The sequence below is a fragment of the Diospyros lotus genome, chromosome 1 (assembly GCF_014633365.1).
Source record: "Diospyros lotus cultivar Yz01 chromosome 1, ASM1463336v1, whole genome shotgun sequence".
NCBI classification, from domain to species: Eukaryota; Viridiplantae; Streptophyta; class Magnoliopsida; order Ericales; family Ebenaceae; genus Diospyros; species Diospyros lotus.
In genome coordinates, this window is record NC_068338.1 from 27,410,640 (window position 1) to 27,435,698 (window position 25,059).

Consider the following 25,059-nt stretch of genomic DNA (forward strand, 5'->3'; position numbering starts at 1 on the left):
GTGCTTTTTTCAAATGCAACAGTTTGGCCAACCAAAGTAGAGAGTGATGGAAACAGCTAGCTCTCTCTATTAAAGCAAGGGGATTGCACGTTAAATGCATGCTATGCTATCCACCTCACCTCATTCTCTCCATGCCCTCTTTAAAAGAAAGAAAACTAACTACTACTACTACTAGAGAGAGAGAGAGAGAGAGAGAGAGAGAGTGAGAGAGATTCGGTTGCCTTTCAAGCAAGCCCTTTACTTTTTCTCTGCCTCTTCCCCTAACTATATATGCATACATACATATATTAGTAAAAAAATATTGGGTTGCAAGTAGTCTCCCCTCTCTATCTGTGCCTTTTAATTTCTCTCTCATGAAATTCAAGATGGTGAAATGAACAGTAGCTGGCAAGAGGGGAGGGAAGGGCTAGGTAGGTAGGGACACAAGTGAGTAGGGCAAGTGGGTTTTTTTTTTTTTTTTTTTTTTTTTTGTTTCTTGGAGAGTTCAGAAGCCATTCAGGTACCTGTCATGAGAGCGTGGGATGGGCAATCTCACTCTCTTTGTATATATACACAAAAATATTATTTAAACACTCATTATACTTTTATAATATTCATTTATTGATATATTGTATTACACATATCATCAAAAATATCATAATTAAGTGTTTAACTAACATTTCTTATATATATATATATATATGTTTATATCTGCATGTGGCTGGTTTTTTTTCTCTCCCGGGGGTACAAATGTTTAAATCAAGTACTGTGGTCATGTTCCTTTAATGCCGCATTACTTTGCAACTCTCCTTTTAATGTCATTGGCTGTTACTTCCTTGTAATTTTTCTTTATTCTTCATTTACCACCTCTTTTATTTCAATTTCAATTCAATTAAAACAGTGTGCCTCTTACACACACACTAAATTGTTTTCTCCTATTGTGATATTTAAAATTATGAGTTTCCAAGGACAAAAGAAAAGGAGAATTAAAGAAAAATTCCGACATAAAATGTTAGATGAGTTGTTAAATTCATATATGATTGAAATTAAATATCTCCCATATATTAACACGATTTGGTGGTGAATATATCTAGGGGAATAAGAATTAGTACAAGAAACTTGACACAGTTAAGAGTCATTCATAAAATAGATGATTCTTATTACAAATTTTAAAGGACCACAACAATACTCTATGAGATGTGTAGCCAAATTCTTCTTCTTGTGCATCCCAAGCGTACCACAATTCGATAAGGGAAGGCCCAAAGTGCATGTTATCTGGAGTCACAAGATTTGGGATCCATAGTTTCTAATTTTGTTCATATAAAAATTATGTTGGTAGAGTTTGTGATTTCTCTATGTAAAATTATTATTAGTTGACAGTCTCGTTATTGTACGATTATAGACAACTGTGGATGTAAACATTGAAAGCGAATCACATTAAATTTCTGTATTTTGTTTTCTCTTAATGTTAGGTTAATTTCTTTACGTACGGTGCTTGGTTTATAGGAAAACTTGATGAAAATAATTGGATATTTCTCAAAGAGAAAATGTCTTTATATATATTGTTTAGTAACCCATGAATATATATATATATATATATTATGATAATTTTATTTTTCTTTTGCTTGACAAACCCAAGATTCAAGAGTAACTTGATGACAATCGGGTCAACATGTTGAGTTACATATAGACTAGTAATTAACTGCTTCATTAATTTTGGTACATATACATTCACATTACTCATATTAACTAATGTTCAAGTATTGTCCTTGCTCAGAGAACCATGTCACTCTCATTATCTTCATATGCTTTTAAGTTAATGGTTTTCAGTTTACCTGTTTACAACCCCGCTTCCCCCCCCCCCCGGGGGCCCCAAATGGTCACTGAACTTAATTCTAGCTCAAATGTACACAAGACCACATAAATGCAATAGGTAAGTCTCAAAGGAACAGCTAGCTACTTGTGTATTTCTCTGTTCATTTTTGGCTTGAGACCAATGGAAAAGATGTTTCCTTCATTTTCTAAATATTAATTACTTCATGGGTTGGTTCGATGATAAAAAATTATAGTGATACCTTCTCTTTGACTAAGATTTAATTCTTGAATTTTCCTAATACACGGCCAAAGAATAATAGTTAGAATTTCTTATCGATAAAAAAAATAAAAAATAAACAATTGATCTTCTCCATTTAAGCTTTGTGTTAAAAATGAAAAATAATATTGAATTCACTGTAAAACCAAAAGCTAATATCACCACAATTTGGTACTTGTTTTTCCTTCTCTTTTTCTTGATAACTGATGCTTTATCATTATCCTATTGGATTCCTCTCTACTTGCTGTGCTAAGGTTCAAATAGTTTTTCTTTATTCCAGTGGACTTTGAGCTTTATATTTCATCTTTTTATGGGAATTTTTTAACCATTGGACAATTTTATGGGTATCTAATTTAGGTTTATGATGTTTTACTGAATGGAAAAACTAAACGCTTGCACCATAGCGTTATCATTAAAAGAATTCTATAGGAGATGGAACACTGACACAGTTCATTACAGTAAAACGTTTATTTTTCTAGAAACTGTCAATGTTGGATTGGTTTCGATTATAAATTCTTTTTCATTCTGATTGAATATACATATACACACACATATATATTTCACGGTTATATTCCATATCACCTGATCATATATGATTAATTAAGGTAAATGGGTTCTCAATTTTGGACATTGAAAATTGTTTTCTTAATTTTTTTTCTTTGTTAAATTCCATTATCCATATGATAGGGAACATCTGAGGCAGTTCTAGGAATTCAGCCACCAACCACTGTAAGCCTCTGGGGCATTTATAGGTCATTACAGTGGCAGAAACACTGGTAGGTGAGTGAAATATATACAGACCCAACACCAAGTTGAATTTTCCTTCTTTTTTTTTTTTTTTTTGGTGTCCCTGACTTCTTCTTTTGGGTGTAGAATTGAAAGTTTTGTTCATTGCAATTATATCCTCAAACTGCTGCACTAATCATGCATTCTTGTTCTTAAAGGTCCAACAACGTTGAGTAGTGGCAGATAAAGAAAAGTTTTGCTATTAATTTTTTCTTTTTTGGGTGAAAATGGTAAAGTTTGATGGCCAAAGGAACACCATGTGTGTTTTGTAGGCCAACAATATTTTTCTAAACTTCTGTGATAATGTTACGAGATTATGTAAGACATAAGGAAAAGGATTTGAGATATACCAGACTCAAACTTGAAACTTTGGACTTCCTAACACTTAATATATTTAACAGGCTTCGTGTTGAAAAATAAATTCATTTTAATTTGATGATCCGTTGAGAACTTGACACATTTGGCAATGGAAATTTCATATTCTATACCTGTTTGCTGTTATCATATCACAAATGAGGTAATTTTTAGAAAGTATTAGGATTAGTAAGAATGATTATTGAAGTTTACACTAAGGTACAAAAGATTATTAAACTTTAATTCGTAACTAAATGGTCACTGAACATTAATTTAATTTATAATTTCATAATTACCGTCAATTATCATTAAAAAACACTAACAAAATGCTGACATTTTTATATTTTAGTACAAGACAACTGTTTTGTTACCCACTGTCGAGCAACATAATAGTTCGGGTAACATAACAGTTGCCCGACTGAGAGAGGGGGGGATGGGCCCATCCCCCCCTCTCTCAGTCAGGCAACTGTTATGTTACCCGACGGTGGGCAACATAGCAGTGCCTTTTGATACAAAGTTCAGTAACTTTTTTATATTTTATTATAAAATTCAGTAATTTTTTTATATTTTTATATAAAGTTTAGTGATCATTTGTGATGTTTAACCGTTCACGTTATTTCTTTTAGTGACAATTGACAGTAATTATGAAATTATATATTAAATTGAAGTTTAATAAGGTTTCAATTACAAATTAAAGTTTCGTGATTATGCAATTTAGGTGTTATTGAGCTTATCAACACCATTCGTTAGTCAGTGAGGTGAAATGGTTGAGACAGAATAATCACATAAAGTAGTATATAACCTATAAACTAAAGTAATCACAGAATATGCTTGAAGCTTACTCTAAGTAAACATCCGGCATCCAGAATCTGTCAAATGCCAATACATAATACTCCTTCCAGTGGTTAGTTTCGGAAGATATATTGTCATGTCATAAAGAGAGGCCGATCGATGGCCTCGAAAATCGATCGATAATTAACAATGTTAGACATTGGAGAGTCAACCCTTAATCACACAAGACAAGCTGAGATTAATCTGTGCCAGTCGATGTTATCTTTGCTAAGAGTGATTAATTAATTATACGTAAGTAATGTGAATAATAGGGGTTTGTTAAAATTTGTTTGGAATGAAAGCCATTGATAATTATAAGAAGTTGAACAAATTAAGGTGGGTAGGTCCACTTTATGCAATGCAGAGAGTTGTTACCAGGTAATGCAATGTTGACAGGGTAGGTTGGCAGCTTTAGGTCAGGAGGCCTCACTAAATCCAGCTTACTCTAGCTCTTCGAATTATAATTAATCACTAATATATAATAATGCACTCTATTTGTGGGTACACTTCTTGCTGGCTCTAACCCCCTTATTTGCATTTTATCAGAAAATGCCAAATGAAATGCCATTCTACTAGAAAATCCTCTTTTTTTAGTGAGAAATCATCACAAGAAAGAGTGTGGCAGTGACAATTCCAAGATTACGAGTCTTTAAAATGGCAATGGGTTGGTTTATATATATATATATGTGTGTGTGTGTGTGTGTGTGTGTGTGTGTGTGTGTGATGTGTCACAACTTAATAATTAAAGTTCCCGACGGGTGATTAAACTAATTTTATTTAGAGTCTTAAGCCATCCATAAGAGAAAAATGAAAGAGGTATTCATGTAGTGTTCTACAGGTAAGGCTCAAGCGTTGAAATGAATGGATCTGTTTGGTTAATTGGATTTGGTAATTAATCACTAGTCAATAATCAAGTGGGGGAGTTCGATCCATGCGCTTTTCAACAAATCATTCACCCACCAATTAATATTGTCACCAACACCATCATCATCTTCTATATATATAGACATGGATATCACTTACTCCACCACGGCCATGGCATCTCCTTCAACAACTCACAGTAAAACGTCGGTTGCAACCATTAACGCAAGGCCCTTGCCCCTCCTGTTCTTAGGCTATACTTAAAGTCAATTGTTTGTTGCAAGCAACCACATCCAATTCAAAAACCAACGTTTCCTCTTTTTCTGATTTCCTTGGCGGCCGACCGTTGGTAACCAAACAAATCTCTGGTAACAGATTGATAAGATTCATATCTGGGAAAGTACACACACACACATATATTAATATATATATAAATATATGGTTTTTTAGGTCAATTATATATCATGCACGGTGCTGCAGTTGAGTTGTGTTGATCCTAATCCTCTGCTCTCTACATTCAATTAATCCCATTCTTCTACCTAATTTTAATTTTTACTTGTAAAAAGACTATTCCTACTACCCCAAATCAATAATTTTACAATCACAAAAAAAAAAAAAAATCTTTTTTATTATTGCCATATTAGGACTGGGCTTCTTCCATGGGATTTTGTGTAAGTAAGATGATAGGATAAACTTTACATTAAAAAATTATTTCTAATTAGTGCTCCAAGGTCACAAGGCCACTTGCTTAATGTGGAAGCTAGCTAGCTAGCTAAGGTCTCCAAAAAGAAACTACTTTTCAAGCTCTCCATGTGTTGGCATGTGTTTTGTTAGCTCCGTTGAGGCGTATACTAAGGGAACCAAATCAAGTAAAGCATCAAGACAGATCATGGCCTCCAAAATACCCAAAAAAATACTAATATACATATATGTGTATGTATGTATGTGTAAACATCTCTTCAAATAGGTGTAGTATTAGGTATTTGCATTTGCACCCATGGAATAATTTTTGTCAAAAGAAGACATCTGGGCCTCGAAGGAATCTGTTACATGCATGCTTTTCTTTCTGTTTATGGTTTCAAAAACTGCTTTCTAGTTTCAGAAGCAGACCCATACCAGAGAACTTGTTTGTAGGTTCAGAGAATTATTTTCAAGAAATTTAATTCAAACCCTTAAGTTTTAGAAACTATCATTTCTTTTTCTCTAATTCCAAAAATATTGACATCGTGCGTACAAAAAAAAAAAATGTTAGATACAAACAGTAGAACTATGGAAGCTTTTGTATTTTTTGTTTCAAGAATATAAAAAGAAAAAGAAAAAAATAATAATAACCGAATAAAAAAAATAATTCTAAATATCAACATGTCGTATTTATAAAGTGTATTACTAAATACTTCTTATTCTTAAAGTTTGATAAAATGACAAAAACTCCCTTGATATATTTGAAATTACAGCTCCCTCGAGATTATTGATCTTGCATCACTTTTCCCTTTACTCTTGTCAATTTTTTCAAAATTTTCAAAATATCCTATATTGTTTCTCTCATTTTTCCTTTCCCATAGAAGAGAAAAATACAAAAATAAGGAAATTAGTAGTGGTAGCCGATGATGACTGCCACCGCCACTGCCATTGATGATCGAAGCAACTAGTTGATCGAATGGATTCAAAACAATTGGTTGTTTCATTCATTAAAGCCAACCAACCATGAAAGAAAAAGAATTTAACTCTATTGGTAATGGTGTTTTGCCAATAGGGTAATGGGATTAAGAGAAATCCCATTGCCAATAAAGGTTACTCTCAACCTTAGCAATTTAGGGTGGATGAAGAGAGAGAACTAGAGATACTTGACACTAATGCCATGAATTTGTTCTTTCTTCTTTTTCTTCATCTCTTGTCGTTGTCAAAGAAAAGTCCTCTCCACAAATGGAAAGCCTGTGACCTTTCAATTTGCAAAATTGTTTTAAAATTGAGTGATTTTCAAGGAACAAGAGAACAAAAGAAGTTGCAGAGAAGATGTTGAGGTTGTCACTAGACAAAAAGGATATTCATCAAAAAAGATGGAAGGTCGCTCAAGATAGGCCCAACCCGCAAGTGAGAGAGAGAGAGAGACTTAAATAATAAGGGCAAAATGGTCCATCTACACAAGTAATGGAGGTCTTTCGCATTTTTAATATGTCAAGAAATTCTTTGTTATTTTGTTAAATTTATAGTGCTCGGTGTAATTTACCCTTACTAAATTAAGACTGACCATTAATACTATTATGTCATGCAGTCTCACTCAAAGTAGTTATACTACAGTTCAAGCAACAGAGAACCAAAAAGACAGATATAAAGAAAAAGCGCAATTGTTCCCCCCCCCCCCCCCCCCCCCCCCCCCTCTCTCTCTCTCTCTCTCTCATATATCATATCAGTGATTAGAAGTGGTAGTTTAGTGATGTTTCTAGTGGCAGTGATGTGTAAGAGCAGAACCACTTGTGGAAGCTGTAGCTGATGCATGAATTCACCAAACCAACTGATCTGAATCATCACAACTTCACAACCCTTTAGGCTACAGGTCTCTTATGATTTATGTAGAATATCACCACAAGGGGAGAGGTTGGCTTGAAGAAGTTGAAAGCTGGACGCTTCAATAAACAAATGAAGGTTAGCGAAATCAGACAAAAAGTGAACAAAAGTATGTTCACCAGGCAGCCCAAAGCTAACAAGATGATACTCTACATAAATTTTGACATCTCAGACTCAGATATCTTCAAATTATTCCTAGTGCAGTTGGGGTTGCAGGCCAGATGTAGTTTACGAGCCAAATACGGGTATTACTAAAATAAATAGATAAATATCTAAAAGCAAAAAGTCTAGGAGGAGAGTTTTCTTATTCGAGGCTTGATCAAATTAACACTAAGCTGATCCGTTAATATCTCTAATCCCTAGGCAAGACAATAAGATGTGACCGGCAAACATCACTCAGAGCCAAGTCATGCCCAAGAGGCCAGGAATATGGGATTATTACACATCACTTGTCGAAGGCTCAAGCGAGGAAATGATGTTAAGAGTAGATCCTAATGTGTCTTAGAAACTCCCTAGCAGGCATTCATCCATCCAATGATGGAAGTGGTAATCTTCCCCATGGACAGTAGCAAGAAAAGATTATTAACGTACAGGCCAACAAAGAAAGCATCAGCCTACCTAAGATTTCGATACATGCTAAATTTAGTGCTTAGTTGAAAATGTTCAAGTGTGACTGAGCGAATTACTGCTCAGTTTCAAGAATCCCTCATTGTGCAGGACTCACAGAGAGAATAAATTTGATGAAAACACTGATATTTATCTTCCTTGCATGTCAATGGGCAGATCATCATATCCAATCAGATTGTCGATATGAAGAATCCAACTCCAGTACATTCCACAACTTTCACAACATTATTTAGTATTCATACCACTTCACAGGTATTGGGTTAGAGAATACATTAAATACGATCAACTCTGCAACCACTGTATTCAACTCTGTAACGACTGTATTCAAGATCAAGTTTCATAACATGTATAGGGTATTCATACCAACCTCACATTTATTGGGTCGTTAATACATTAAAATATGATCAGTTCTCAGAGCACTGCTGCTACCCATTTTTGTTCACAGAATTCCAAAACCACACATCTGCCGTGAATACATTGACCTCCACATGATACATGAAAAGGAAGTAACACGGTGCATAGCAGATTGGTTTCAAACAAAGGGGGACCTGTCTTATATGGGAGTCAAACCAACCACGCCTGCAAACACAGGTTCATGATGAGAACTATAAACAAATTAAATACAAAGGAACTCTCAAAATTTAAGCCAATCCTTGTAGGCAAGGCAATCGAATTTAAGGGGTGAAACATTAAATAGATCATCGCAGGTAAGGTACAGGTATGCCTGCAAGAATACATTTAGAGCAAGCATGTAGAAGCAATGATCTAAGGGCATCCCCAATTCTTAGAAGCAATGATACAAGGAAAAAATTAAATATAAAGTCAAAACAAGAATTAGGCTCAAACAATATGTGCAACCAGGAAGTAAGAATAAGCTCAAAATACCCATACCATATAGAGTGTAGGCTTCTAGAATGATAATGCTTCACACTTCTGGGTGGAATGAGTAGTAAGCACCATTATATCAGTTTATGCAGCACAATCTCTAAGAGTACATACAGATCACAGATATCTTCAATAGCCAGGAAGGAGACACAGGAACAAGACCTTTCCCACTTAAGAGTGTACAGAGATTGGACATATCCTCCAAGCAAGGTTCTCAAGGGGATTCCTTATAGCCACTAGACCAAGTCTCTTTGTGCAATATCACTTGTAAATGTTCTAATTTTTTATTCCCGCAATGTCTTTTTTTCCAGATATTAGGGACCAATAAGTTGTTCAATAATGCATCGACTACTTGTCACATTCCTGGAGGCAGAAAAGTCATAAGTCATTGTATTTCTTTTCTTATGCTTGTTGCTTGTACTTCATTGTTAAGTGGTTGTGCTTTACCAGATTATACATTCTGGATAGATGTACTGCTAGGCTACAAATAAGCCGTAGCTAGAGGAGGGAAGGCATGTTGAGAAATGAATTGAATCTTTTCAACTATATCTCTCTCACTTTCTGTTATCTTCCTCTCAAACATTCTCCCTCTTTCTTGCTGTCTCCCTCCCTCCCATCTGAACTCTCCCTCCAAAATTCTCTCTTAACTCTTAATCCTTACCGATTGATCCCTTATCAGATCCGAGGATCTAACAATTGTCATCAGAGCTAACGGTTCTTGGCTGTGATTTTGACTATTCCGGTTGTTATTTTGATGATTTCTGGCTGGGGATTCCAGTAGCAGATTCCGAACGAGCAAGCGACTCTCGGATCAAATTTTGAAGGCAAAGCAAGATGATTGGTTCTCGGCTGTGAGTTTTGGTAATTTTGTTCAGAATTGAAAGGCGGTGCCGAGTCGGGGGGTTTCGGTGAATTGAGGTTTCAGAACTGGAGGACTGGTGATCTGCAGCGATCACAATCAGCGGCAAATAGTTGCAGTGATCAGAGAAGACCAGTTCTCAGAAGCTCTTCACCTCCCGTTTCCTGGAAGCTGATCATAGATCAGCAATTTCAAAAGTTTAACAGGCCAGAGATTATTGGAAGCTGGTTTCACAGTCGCGAAGCGGAGGTAATTGCAAAGCGCAAGGTTCATTTCAGAAGTTGCGCAGCATTTCCAGCATAGCAGGTTCAGGTGAGTAAGGTAGGCGTGGTTGGAAATAGTGGTTAAGCGATCACTGATCCACAGAAAATTCCAATCAGATCTGGGCAATCAGTGATCCAAGGGACTTGAGTCCATCGACAATCAGTGCAGTGGATCTGGCCGGCAATTCTCAGCGAATTAAAGCCGAAATGAGGCAGACTGCTGAAGGATGGCCAAAGGCACTAGAATGAAGCAGCTAGAAACTCGGTTGGATGCAGTGGAGCTCGGCTTTTGACAGAACCAGGAACAACTAGAGGAGATGTTGGAGACGATGGAACTCGGCCTCCATCAAACTCAAGAGGAAGTGAGTCGAGGTAGAGCCGAGATGATGGTGGTGGAGAGAAATCTGAAAGAAGACTTCTCTAGTCTCAGAGAAGAATTATCTGGTTTTGGTCAGCAACTATGCACCATTTTAAGCATGTTCTCTAAGATGCCGAACGCCGGCTTGCCGGCGGACTTTCCCTCGAGGACCAACACGGCTGCGATCCTGGCTGGATCTAGAAGTAGACAACATACTCCTGATTCTACAGAAACAAAGAAGCAGCCAGAGTTGATGCCAGAATCGTCAACAAAAGGAGCCTATACAAATCCATACCCTGCTCCAACACCAAGATTGGACATTCTGCTATTCGAAGGAGACAAACCACAATGGTGGATGCGCCATTGTGAGCAATTCTTCTATATTATAGAGTGGCGGAAGGACATAAGGTGAATTTGGCAGCCGCTTATCTCAATGGCATCGCGGATGTATGGTTTCAAGGGTGGAGTAGAATGAGGGCACAATTGAGTTGGTCAGAGTTTGTAGAGGATTTTTGTATGCAATTCGGGGCGGGGGGGGGGGGGGCTGTGACGGACGTTATTGAGGAATTCAACAAGTTGAAGAAGCACGGTGGATGAGTATCTGTTCAGATTTGAGGAACTAAAATCATTGCCAATCATCTCCCATCCAACCTTAGACAAGTCATATTTTGTGTCCAGCTTCATTAGTGGGTTAATTGATGAGCTGAGACCCACTGTCAAGATGATGCAGCTGCAACAGTGAAGCAGGCTGCTGAGAAGGCAAGGCTACAGGAGCTTGCCTTGGAAGCTGTTTTCAATAAGTACACACCCTCAACTGACATTCAGCCCTCACTCAATCAACAACTGGAAGGCAATCAGGGAAATACAAATTTTAGGGTTAATAATGCTAACCCTGTTGCAGCTACCTCATCGACGATGGAGCAGAGAAGGAGGGTTGGACTAATGCTATACTTGTGGAGCAAAATTCAGCCCTAGCCACGGATGTCGAAGACAGTTAATGAGCATAGAAGGAGTAGAAGGCGAAGACGGAGAAGAAGAACCAGCGGGAATTGGGTAACGAAAAAGGCACAGCTTTAATAAGTTTCTTGGGGACAAGAAACATTTCGGGGGGGGGGGGGGGGGGGATTTGTCACATTCCGAGGGGCAGAAGAGTCATAGAGTCATTGTATTTATTTTCTTCTGCTTGCTGCTTGTATTGCTTGTACTTCGTTGTTAAGTGGTTGTGCTTTACCAGATTATGCATTCCAGATAAATGTATTGCTAGGCTATAAATAAGCCATAGCTAGAGAAGAGAAGGCATGTTGAGAAATGAATTGAATATTTTCTGTTATCTCTCTCTCACTTTCTGTTGTCTTTCTCCAACATTCTCCCTCTTTCTTGCTGTCTCCCTCCCTTCCATCTGAACTCTCCCTCCAAAATTCTCTCTAACTCTTAATCCTTCCCGATTGATCCCTTGTCAGATCCTCGGATCTGACACTACTCAAGTCCAAAATTGGCAAGGGCTATTTTATTAATTGCACCTCATAAAAGTGAGCAGCACTTGACTTTAAAAGTACTTAAGAGCTAGAGAGATAAGACTTGCCAATACAGGAAAACATTTAGTTGTAGTTTTAGATTTTAAGTCAGCAGATTATGGGAAGTTCAGTTGCAACTTTCTTACATGTCACGGCATTTAAAGGCTTCAAGCACTAGTATTACAGTTAATCACTTGGTATATTGTTAACCAGAATCTCAGACATGTATTTTTTAGACCATGGAGGTCTACAAGGAAAATTCAGATATCAATAAACTAATGTCTTCAAGTTCAATGGGCAATAGTAATCAACTCATAGAAATACTTGAAATTAGTTATTGAATGAATAGAAACATTGAGGACTTGTCGCCAAGTATTGAGTTTCATACTAAGGTGGAAACAAGAAAGGATTAGAGTTTCACAGAAGACAGAATTGATCTTTACTTCAGTTAGCTAGAATTCTTAAGATGAGTATATCAAGTTTGTTGAAACAATTTAGGGGATTCTCCATGGCCATGTCACTTGAAACATACTAACATAGTCGCCACACTCAAAATAATGCCCAATCTCTCCTTTTCAAACTCATCATATTAGTTCATACCCAAATAATTAGCACTTCTATATTTCAGAACATTCTGTAAATATTCTGTACAGAAGAGTCAAAGACACATTCATCCAATAAGCCATTAAAGCCACTCACAATATACACTCTCAAGCTCCTGCCTAATGTTCTGCACATAGCTGGCTAAGGGAAAGACTGTCAACCATAAAGGGGTGGAGATGCACCCTTGAAGTTGCAGTCATGATAATGGGAAGGCAAAATCTCATTTGGTTTCTAGTAATGCTACTTAGTCGTAGTAAATTAAACCAATTTGGTTTTAAGCCTAGTGGGTCAACAATTGAACTTACTGATAGAAAGGTCCATAAAAAAACAAAAAGATTTGTATATAGTATTCATGGACTTGGAAAAAAACCCATGACAAAGTCCCCAAAAAGGAGTTTGAATCGCTTATTAAGGACATCATGCATTATTAAGGAAAAATACGTGTTAGAATTTGCGGAAGAGGCACTACTACTTTTCCAATTACAATTAGATCACACCAAGGATTGGCATTGAGTCATTATCACTTTACTCTTGTAATTGATTAACTCACAAAGCACATCCAAGGAGAACTACCTCGGTGTATGCTATTTGCAAACGATATTATCCTAATAATGCATGAGACTCAAAAAAAAAATGTGAATAATGAACATAATTATGGAGAAAAAATAATCAAAAGGTGTTAAGTCTCCCACTAAATTTTTCTTGGTCTTCTTCTACCTTTTATTGTTAAGTACTGGTTTTATTCCATCTGCACTCCTCACAGGAACCTCCATTAGTTTTTTCACCATCTTGCACACAACTCACATATCTTAGTCTCAATAGGATCCCCCTCCAACCTTCGCGAATAACTTCATTTCTAATTTTATCTTTTCTTGTATGAATGCAAATCCACCTTAACATTTTAATCTTCATTACACATATTTTGCACATCTTAGTACTTTATTACCCAATATTCTGTCATACAACAAACCTGGCCTTAGAGTTGTCTTACAAAATTTCTCTTTTATCTTAATAAAATTTCAGCATCATATAGAACACTTGATGCACTTTTTCATTTTAATCATCATGCCTTAATTTTATGGGTAACATCCTCATTAATCTTGTTAGTGTAGATACTCTAAACCCAATCAAATTGGCCATATTATACACTGACAATTGCAATCATATTTATTATTGAATAAGAGTTATTCAATTTCACAATAAATCGTTCTATTAGTTTCTTATTATTATTGTAATGACCGGATGAAACTAGATAAAAGTCCATATAATGTATATTGTGATTAATCTATAAAGATGTGAGATGATGCATTACAGTTTTTAGACATCATTAAATGTTCCAATTCATAGCAATGTTAAGAATGGACATTGACAATTGCGGTAAGACTTCTATGTGCTATGTTTTTACTATCGGATGATATTGGGGGTCTCACACCCATAGGCATGGGGATGCCTAGACAACAAGTACATAGGTGACCAATGTTGGAGAACGTGTCACTGAACATGACTCGCCATGAGAATCCATTTTGGTTATATATTGATAGAATTCTCATACGATATGGATATAACTAATCCTTGAACCTGAGGTTGTCACGGTCATCTCATAAGAAGACCGGTATACTTTGACATCGTTTCGATTTGGCTAGATAAAGGTTGCACGTGGGCGATCGTTGGGCATATCATGAGGCTTATGGAGATGGGTGCATAATCAAGATGAGACTCGTCAATCTCTTGATCATGGTTGTTAAAGGCGCGCATAGGCGCAAGGCGCCTTAAGGCGCTAGTTCAGCGCCTCGCCTGGGCCGAGGCGAGGCGATTTCAGTGAGGCGCTCGCCTTGCACGGTGAGGCGCCGGGGCGAGAGGCCTGCCTAGGTGCGCCTCATGAAACCTAGGTTTTAATTAAAACCTAGGCAACCCAATTCCTCCTCTCTTCTCAGTTCCAACATGTATACATTACAACATATTTACATTTTTTTAGTTTAAGTAAATGTCCACATTTTCTTTTATTTATATTTTACCTTCCATTTACTTTAATACATAAATGTAAATAAGAAAGTACCTCCATTTGAATTCAATAAAAATATCTAAAAAATCAAAATCCATAACAATAAAAAAATAGAATTTTGGTTTTAGTACAAACTCAGGATTTAGCGATTTTACCAACCCCAAAACACATACCTACTATTTCTTGAAAAATTCATTAAAAATCATTTTAACAACAATAAATATTAGCTATCAAAATACCGGGAGATAATTTTTCAAAATGAAAACATTTTCTTATATGTCTTATTATAATGCGCTAATCTTCCAAACTTAGAAAAATAGCATTTTTCAAAATGAAAACATTTTCTTGATTGAAGGGGACGATGAAGATATTGATCTTGATGTTGATGATCTCCTTGATGATGATTGATTAAAACTTCTTTATTGATTGCGGACTTGTAGTGTTTATATGTTTGTTTAGAACTTTGCATGATATTGGTACTTGTTTGAGTTTGAGACTTTAAGTTTGAACTTTGATGATATTTCTAGTTTAGAATTTGCATGATGAATGAATCAACTTTGATGATGTTAATTTAGAATTTGAAAATAATGAATCATTAATGATATGCATGTGTTATTATTGATAATTTGATAGTTTTTTATGATTTTATAAGATTTTGAGTTTTTTTTCTAAAAGGTGCGCCTCGCTTCGCAAAGGCGTGCCTTGCCTCATGAGCCTTGCGCCTCGGGCTCTAGGACCCTTTATGCCTCACGCCTTTCAAAACTATACCCTTGATAGAGGATGATGTATCTAAGGTGCATTCGGTGGATATTCACTTTAAATCCATAACCATAGTAAAAGAGATCAATAAAGAGTTATTGATTCACTTTCTATTAAGTGAGGATATCCGGAGGACCGAAAAAACTTCTTATGATCATAATCAAGCAACACATCGCCAAACTTAAGATCACAAAAGATACATTGACGAGAGGATCGAATTAGACGGTAACCATACTCGTGAAAGGTTGTTTGCGAATTATAAATCATTCTAAATAATTGGGTAGACATGACGCCTTCCTAGAGGCCAATCTTGTCTTATGTGTTCATATCGACACATTGCCAACATATTCAAAAGCCTAATAAATCATACACAATAGGTACGGTCTCTAGCTTAAACCAGGAGAGCGGATGTATGGTTAAGTAGGACACTTCGGCAAGAAGTTGTGACATCGTAGGTTCTCACGGAAAAAAAACAAATAAACGTAATGACGTCGATATGATGAGAGGTCGTCATAAAGGAATGAGTTTCCTAAAATGGCAATTGACTAAATTAGAAAAGAATTTCTAATTTAATAATTTCATATATTTGTTGGAGTAGCAAATAGGAAATAAAATATATATGTATTTGGGCTTAAATTAATATTTAGGCTAAATAAAGTATTTGGACCAAATATTAAATTAAATATTATATTTGGGCTTAAATTAGTTTTGGACCAAATGTTTTATTTAAACTCATAATTGGATTTGGGCCACATAATTAAATTCTTAGTTGAACTAGGATAAAATCATTTAATTAAGTTTCTAGTTGGACTAGTATAAATGGGCCGGCTCATATCCATTAGGGTTTAGGAAACCCTAGGAGACCTTGTACCTCTATAAATACCCCTTTATGAGTTGCCCAAATTAACTAATGTATTTTTGTAATTTTTTAAGAATTGAAAAATTGCCATTCATTATCTCTTGTTTCCTTCGGCATCGATTCGAAACGAGGAGGTTCTTTCTGTCCATACACAAGCCACAAAATGGAGAGAAAGCTAGCACTCTCATTCTAGTCTCCTCACCAAAGGATGCGTGCTGCATATCACGAGTTAGAGAACGGACGTTTGGACGGCTCGAATCCGCAAACGACTCAAAAATCTAAAGGTTAGATTTATTTTATTATGTATGTGATTGTTTTGATTTCGACGTTGATCCAACGATTGGATGATTCAATTGTCAGGATCAGGGTAAGGTTCAAAATTTTTGAACTACGTTGCTTGCCCCGTAGAGATCTTGCTTTGCTTTGAAATCTCCTCATCTTTTTGAATGATTGATCTTAGATATCTGTACCAATCTTTTCTTGACATAACCTAATCATTTTGTCTAAAATTTCATGTTATTCGATCCAATGAATTTTGAATTGACTATTGACTAATTAATGCAACCCTCTTCCTTTATTCAAGTTTGAGACCTACTGTAAATATGAACCCACAGACCAACAGGCACCCTTCACACTGACTTGGGACCAGCTGGAAAGTACCAATGTACCATATGATAAAATAAACCTTGTCCCTTCCATTAAACACCATACAGACACCCTTCACACCATGGCATTCATCAGTCTAATTACAAGGCTGAGATAGTTAATCAAACAAAAAAGAAGGAAAATAAGGTCATTGTCTCTACAAGCAGGCGAACACAAGAAAACACAAAGAAACAAACATGAGGATTAAGCAAAAACTGTAAAGTTGGTATCTTCACGTACCACATGCCAATCGTCCACCTGCATTTCCAGTGGTAAGACTAAGCTCATGACCACCTACAAGTGGATAACCAAAAATAAATAGATGGAAAGAATGTCAAATTATCAAATATAACACGTGGATGATGGAATTGCTTTTACACATTTTAGCAAAAATAAACACTTTTTGGATAAGCAAAAAACAAAAAATGATGGTGACTACGGCTGAAATTGTAACTGAAGTTCAAAAATTAATAAACATGCACATTTACCCTTTCCAAGGTCATCCTCAAGCTCATGAACCACAAAGGCTCTGCCAATTACAGCATTAGGTCCACTTAGCGGTATCTGCGCATCTCAGCCCAATAGCAGTAAGTAACACAGGCCAACTAACAGGTCAAGCCCTAAAGACATAATATAGTACAACTGTCAACTGCATACAGAATGAAATACAAAAAAATACCTGGTTATCCACTATTGTTGCCTCAGCCACCCCTGATTTTTGCCAGGGAACCACAAGAAAAAATTAGTTCCCAGTGTCATCGAACGATACAGATAACTTTCAACAAATTATTCATTTTTTTTTTAATTTACCTTTGGCATCAGCTATTATGTTTCCCAGGTCGCCCGCATGACGGATTTCATCTTCAGGGGCACCATGTGTCATATTATTAGGATTAAAGTGTGCTCCTATGACATCACATCGGAAGGAAAAGAGAATCAAGACATGCACCAAACAACCAAATCAAAATTAAAATCAATCAGAAACCAAAATAACCAACATTTCAACTGGCTCAAGCTCCAAATATTATATCGAATCCAACCTGTTGAGATACACCCATTTGTTGTATCTCCAAACTCATGCTACAAGAAAAAGGAACAATAAAAATTAGGTACTCCAAAACTTCACAGATCAAATGGAAATTGATATGAAAGAAGTATTCAAGAAACTCACCAGATGGAACCCATGAGGCCCCGGAGTGAGCCCAGTAACGCGAACATTCACGGTTGTGGGACCTGTCAACAAACAATCCCCGTTTCAGGCCTCGATTGATACATTTTCCATTCCAATTTTCTTTTTTCTTTTCGCTTGTTCTGGAAACAAAGAAACTTCAAAAAGAACACCGTTGTTCTTACATCATTCCCGTTTACGCAATAAAGAATGATGTTAAAATCCATCAAAACAATTTTGCTCCTCAACTAGAAAGTAGACGTTTTCAGGCAATCTTCTTGACTTCTAACAATAGATTCGTCAACAGTGTACCAAACGCGTTGACTGGATGTTTAAGAAACAAAAACAAACAGCTGCTCTCAAACCAAAACCAAGCGCATTTCAACACAATCACATGTATTCACGGGAATTATATAAACAGAAGGCTAAAAAAGAGACCCGACCATCGCCCTCTTGAATGAGCTTCACGACGCCCTCGACATTGGAGGTGCCCTTAAGAACGGCGACGGCGTTCTTGGAGGCGGCGGCGACGACGACAGCGAGGGGCTTCGGTGCGGCGGAGAGGGCGAGGCGTCGATTGGTGAGTTTGAGGGAGAGGCCGCGGAAGGAAGAACGGAGAGATGGATGATCAGGGTTCGAGAGTGTTGGCCAAAGAAGAGCTTGAGACTGGGGCATAGAAGAGAGGATTGTTTGAGCAGCCATAACTGCTGTTGTAGCTTGCACTGGGAATGGGATTAGGGTTGACGAGCATCTCAGCTCTTCCACGGCGTTACTGCTTCATTCATAGGGATGCTGAGCTTAGTTTAATTCCAGACAAAAATACAATACATCGCTATTTTAACCGTATTGTTATCTGTCATATATACACCAATCTTCTGTGATTTTTATTTTTCAGTTATAATTTTATTTATTTGTTGTTTGCAATGTTATTGTATAATTTAAATTTTATTGGATAATTTATTTATTTTTACTTATATTATTATTTTTTATCTATTTAAGTTATTTGCATTCTTGATGTTAAGTTCTTGCTTGGTATTATTTATATTTATTAATGTAATTTTATTAATAAATGTAAGATCACACATTGTATTATGTGTGTTTTTACAACTCAATTTACTTACTAATAAATGCTCAAATTTTGTTTTATTTTGAGAACCATGTCTCCACAATAAATTTATCTTTCATTTCTAATTAAACAAATTTAATTTTTTTATGCAATACTAATCAATCTCTTATCTAAAAAGTATGATATATTTTTAGAATTATATCTTTTGCATGGTCTCCTCGATTTTAGTAGATAAGGTAAATTGTTAGTAGAGACTTTGCCTTACTGTATAATGTAATAAATCGAATTCACGACCTATTGATATGAATTTTAATTTATTATAGTCTACACTCGATTTGTGTTTTAAAATAAAATATTTCAAAAATACCTACGGATGCACAAGAGAGTGGTCTTTGGCTATAAAAAAAAAGTCTTCGGTGTCGTCCCCTCTAAAGAGCGATCTTTGGGCTTGCAGGCTTATGCTTTAAATGGCTAGAAAATAGGCCTTGAGACCCCAATTATACTAAGTCTGACCCAATTAACTAATTGATTTGAGTCCATTTTAGAATATTTTTGATTAATTATACATGTACCCCAAATTTTGAATTGCACCCTAACTCCCAAAATTAGGAAATCACATAAAACCTCTAAGTTTTGAGAAATCACATAGGAGTACGAATTATTCTTTTTCTAGTTGTCAAATATTAATGTAAACTTTTTATTTTCAAATTTTATTTTATTTTATATGATATACATTATGAAATATGAAAATAAATTAAGAGCACGGGTTAGAAATTGTGTGTCAATAATTATTTAATAGTATTAACACGTGGTTATCTTATATTATTGAATCATTGTGATAAAGGGCCTCTTTGTTATAGTTTAAAAGTTGTAACTTTTAGTTTTTAGTTTCAAAAAAAGTAAAAATGTAATATTTGTTTTAGCTTGTAGAATTCTAACTTATACCTTCTACTAGCTTTTAGAAAGGATAAGAGCTGGCTTTTTCAAAATTGAGGTACCCTAATTTCTATAATTTCTGATTAAACAGTTATATTTTTGTGACAATTTTGCCCCTACTTTTAACAAATAATTATTCTTTTGTCCACGCAATCAAGGGTCTCTCTTCTCCACCTCTATCTCTATTTTCAGATCTATTATTCTCTCTCGCTATCTCTCTCTATACATTAATTAATTTTTTTATAACACTTAAAACTTATACATATACACTAATTAATTTTTAAATTATCATTCTATAACTATTAAGAGTATTATGAATAATGATACAAAAATAAGTTATTTTACACCTTATGATATCAAACATTACAACTGTTTAACTACAACTTCTGAGAAATTGCAACAAACAAATTCACAACTTATTATAAGTTTTAGAAGCTATAATCTGATAAGTTATAAACTATAATTTCTCTAATTAAGTTGCAACAAACGGGACCAAAGTTGAAGAAAATGAAAATGAGTTTTATAAAATCCAACTAATGATATGACACAAGCAAAGTAAGTTAATTACAATTTATGAACTACTAGAAAAAAGTTAAATGCACTTAATTGAAGGCTTCATCAGTTATCTCATGTGGGTGCAAACACAAATATTATCTTAAGCCCTTAGTATACATGGATCAATGGTCTAGTATTATGTTGAGAATAATAACTTAAATAAGGGATTAATTGGGTTTTATAAATATTTAAGATTTTTTTGTCAAATTTTTGGTTAAGTAAGATTGATTTAAAATGTAATATATTGAAGAATATACATGAACAAGTAAGAACACAACTAAGTACAAATACAACAAAGTGTCTTCCGTGGTGAATTTTGGACCAAGATCGAAGATCGAGTCTCGTAAGCGGCAGTATGGGGGTACCTCTCTCCAAAGTGAGGGGGGCTCCTTGTGCGCAGTGAGTCTGAGTCTAGCCACTGCGTCCGGCTAGGTCACTATGATTAACCTCCCTCACGTCCTGTCGGGCCGGGTGTGGAGATGCCCGGGATGAGCGATTTCACCTTTTGAACTAAGTACAAATACAACAAGATTTATAGAAGCTCAACTTTAAGAGCTTATGTCTTATTTTTTTCAAATCAAGACTTTAAAGGTTTTACTATGAATAAACAAAAACAATCATTGTTTATATTCAATAATTATACTCTCATTACAAATTTTCTTGCTAATAAGGTTTCCTTGTAGCAAGTTGTAATACCTTACAATATAAGATCTCTTCATGTGTCAATTATTGAAACACACAATAAATTACTCACAACCTTTTATAATTATCAATGATAATAAATATACAACATTGATATAACTCAATCAAATGTTTAAATATTGAATGCCTTCGGCTTTAAATGCACGATTTAAAAATTAAATAATCAAATTCAAATGTTGGTGAATTATGCTCATTTATAGCCCTTTTATCACATTTAAGTTGTTAAAGACAAAAAATGATGAAAATATTTTGAATTTTATGAAAAGTCTCCATCAATCTGGCAAATCTTTCAACTTTGTAGGAAAAAATAAATTATAGATAAATCTTAACTTAAATATGAATGAGTCAAACGGACCAAGCAACAAATAAGAAATTTAACATTTGTGGTTTGTAAAATTCCTACAAATATTGAGGTATAATTTTTGAAAATTAAAGTGAAAATAATTGGTAAAAAGATAAGCAAAAGAATAATTGTAAGCACCCCCGCTCGGATATTCCAACCGCTTGTTCTATCCGAACGGAAGCATTTACAAAAGGGAAAGAGAAATAAACACAAGACAAAAATATCTTAGTATGCATACATACGAAAAATTACAATAGAAGAAGCAAAACAATATACATGCACGCCCACAAGTACCCTGCTGGAACAGCAGTCAATGAGTATATAAACATATACAGACACCTGTGCTAACAATAAAAGATATAAGAAACAACCGGGTACAGTAAAAAATGAGAGTCAGAACTCCTAACAAAACATCAGAGAAGACAGGGGTAGATAACTGTACACCCTACCGACACGGCTGGTTGCTAGGTGGCGCGGTCCTCGCCCTCGACTTTTGCTTTACCCTTACCTGGAATGATGGAAAGCAAGGTGAATCGCAAGACTCAGCAAGTTTATATGAAAAGAAATCGGTAAATGAAACAGAAGAGGAGATCACCCAAAATATAAACCCACATGTACACACAAGCCATGTGACGCAACAAGGCAACAGTGCACCATAATAAAACACATACCGGTCCTCGGGGCCCACATAAAACACCTGGCACCCAAGTCCCAAACCAACCTACCGTTGTCTTGAAAGGCAACATGGATCCCCAACAAACCTGTGCGCACTGTCCCGATGCGGTACTCCCGTCACCCGTATCCCTGCCGGTACTCTCGACAGCCGAGCCATAGGCTCCCTTGGAACGGTACTCCCGACCGAGAACTAATAACTACCAGTAACCATGCAATGCATATAAAATGCAAGGCGTAATAAGCATCAACGTGATACAAGGCGCCCATACATTCAGGTATCAAGCCATGTTCTGCCCATGTAGTAAATCACACGCGATACATATGCCCGTGCTGGATGCAACCTGACCAAACTAGAATGTCCGTGATCAAGCATAACCAAATCATGATAATCCCATAATGCAGCCCGTACCCATGTGTATACCAAACCATGCAACAAGAATAAAACATAATCATGCATACTATAATCACATAACGGCAGAGCTAGTCAGCAGTGGTTGACACCGGTCAGCGGTCCGTGACTAGGAGAGACCATCTAACGATCTAAGATAGACCGTACGACAGTCGCACCGTCACCGATTAGCTAACCATTGCCCCCACTGCCCAACCGCTCTAGCCAATAAATAATCGAAAATCCATTAATAATACCCGACAGCTAAGAACCTAGCCCCGAGTGAGTACAACATCATTCCCATAGGCTTGGGGGTGGTATAAATCTCCGTAGGCAACCAACGAATAATACCCTCAAAACTAGGTTAATAAATTAAATTATTAATACACCATTTAAATTTCATAATTTATTAACAGCCAAATCCAACGAATGGAGGTCAAATAAATTGATAACGAAAGAATCGACAACGAGGGTATAGAGAACTTGTCTTTCCGAAGATAGCCTTAGGCTCAATTTGACCAAACGCAGTCAACGTTATACAAACTGTAATATTTTAATTATTAACAAAATTAATAAAATTGGGCTCCAAATAAAATTTTAACCGCACAGAATATTAATTACTAGTTTAATTACATACCTGGATAATTAAATCTGAGATTAAACGGAGTTTAATCCGATTTTTTGAAGCCCAATTCCTCAATTTTCCTTCGTGCGCACGTTGCTGCTTTCTATAAATTTTTTTACTGTTTGCTGCTTGAATTCACGCCCAAATTTGGGCTTAAACGCGGTCAAAAGAAGCAAGGGAAGGGGGCGCCACGTGGCAGCACGCGGCAGGCCGCTGGGGGAGGCCACCGCCTCCTTCGAAACGACGTCGTTTCGACGTCCTTGGACTGATTAAATCAACCCAAAAATCCACCCCTCGTGCATGCCCACCTCTTCAACCTATATATGCATCAAGTTATATTTGAAGTGACTTTCGACCTCTTTCGCAATTCACACCAGCACTCCCAAACTTTCATTAAATACACAAACACCCACTAAATTAATTACAGTAACACCCAGAACTTATAAAAAATCCCACAATTGAATTTATTTCAATTTTTCTCTTAAAATCACATAATTTAATTTTATTTAATCACAATAAATTATTTTAATATTTCTTTTAAATCAAATAACCCAAAAATTAATTTAAATTACCATTAACGGGACGTTACAACAACCATTAATACCTCTTATTAAAATATAAAGAGATCAGTTATAAAGTAATTTTTATTTTGCAGTAAATAAGAGAAAAAATATTTTGGAGGCAAAATAGTGATATAGACTATTTATGGGCATTTAGGTGAAAAAAATATATATCTTATGATGATTTTCAAATCTGCCTTGTAAAGTCAAATGATAAAATATTTATTTAATTCATAAAAATCATGTACAACTTATCAAGTAAAATAATTTAAGTATGTGTGAGATAAAGAGTGAATAATGTATTTGATAAACAAGACAAGAATCATACTTTTATAAATTTATATTTTGATTTTGATAATTTTTGATTAATCAAACTAAAGTTTTGATCGATTAAACTAGTTTATCAGAATAATCATACTCAATTATTTAATATTTTAAAACTTGGACTTTAATCAACCAAACTATTTGTAATAAATTGTCTTCAATATGAAGGTTTTTGTCGATTAAATATTATCTTTGGCCAACTAAATTGAAATTTCAAAACTTTTAAAACAACACCATATAACTTTGGTCAACTACTCTACAACATTTAATCAACTATACTAATGACTCCTAAATGAAAGACACACGACCTATATTTAGTTGACTATTCATGTAAGTTTGGTCAACTAACCATAACTTGAAATATTAATATTGCATTACGAGACACTTTGGTCTATTATATTTTTATTGTGGCAGACTAAATATGTTATTTTTATTTGAAATATAGTTATTGAATATATCTGGTCCATTAGAACGACACTCTGCTTGACTAAATTTTTTGAGATTGTTCAAAAATTATAAGTTTTTGCTTTAAAACCTTCACAAGATATTAAGGCCAAAAAATAGGTTTAATGCTACTCAATTTCTTCAAAAGTTTCAATAAATTTCAAATTTTGAGATACATATTTTGGTTTGAATAACTTAAAAATTATTTGTATTATTATAAAAAAGCTAGTGATTATCTTCTAGATTAAATGTTGATTGAGATTTAAGATGATAGTATTATTAATTTTCCTGGTTAATAATTTCTTAAATTATTTGCCTTTTATGTACACCAAAATGAATTTATGCCACACCATTATTACTCTACATTATTGGTAACATTATGAACCCTCCCTGTTGTTAAATTGGATCATATATATGAATAATAATACCAC

General features: G+C 35.3%; 1 protein-coding gene across 1 annotated transcript; it reads right to left on the reverse strand.

Annotated features, from left to right (window-relative positions):
* Window positions 1-8,367: 8,367 nt before the first annotated feature.
* Window positions 8,368-18,834, reverse strand: LOC127787855 (superoxide dismutase [Cu-Zn], chloroplastic-like). The gene is made up of 8 exons (XM_052315904.1): window positions 18,454-18,834; window positions 18,014-18,075; window positions 17,883-17,922; window positions 17,653-17,748; window positions 17,522-17,553; window positions 17,331-17,406; window positions 17,083-17,136; window positions 8,368-8,674 (listed from the first exon to the last, which is right to left on the reverse strand). Exons 1-8 carry the CDS (start codon window positions 18,710-18,712, stop codon window positions 8,649-8,651), a joined length of 645 nt encoding a protein of 214 aa, XP_052171864.1. The 5' UTR covers window positions 18,713-18,834; the 3' UTR covers window positions 8,368-8,648.
* Window positions 18,835-25,059: the final 6,225 nt, after the last annotated feature.

Excerpts from the sequence above, each read along its gene's own strand:
- LOC127787855 (XM_052315904.1), bottom strand. The coding sequence starts at position 18,712 with ATGGCTGCTCAAACAATCCTCTCTTCTATGCCCCAGTCTCAAGCTCTT. Across the intron at positions 17,923-18,013 it reads GGCCTCATGGGTTCCATCTG|CATGAGTTTGGAGATACAAC; the intron begins GTGAGTTTCTTG and ends TTTTTCTTGTAG. Across the intron at positions 17,407-17,521 it reads CAACAATAGTGGATAACCAG|ATACCGCTAAGTGGACCTAA; the intron begins GTATTTTTTTGT and ends TGAGATGCGCAG.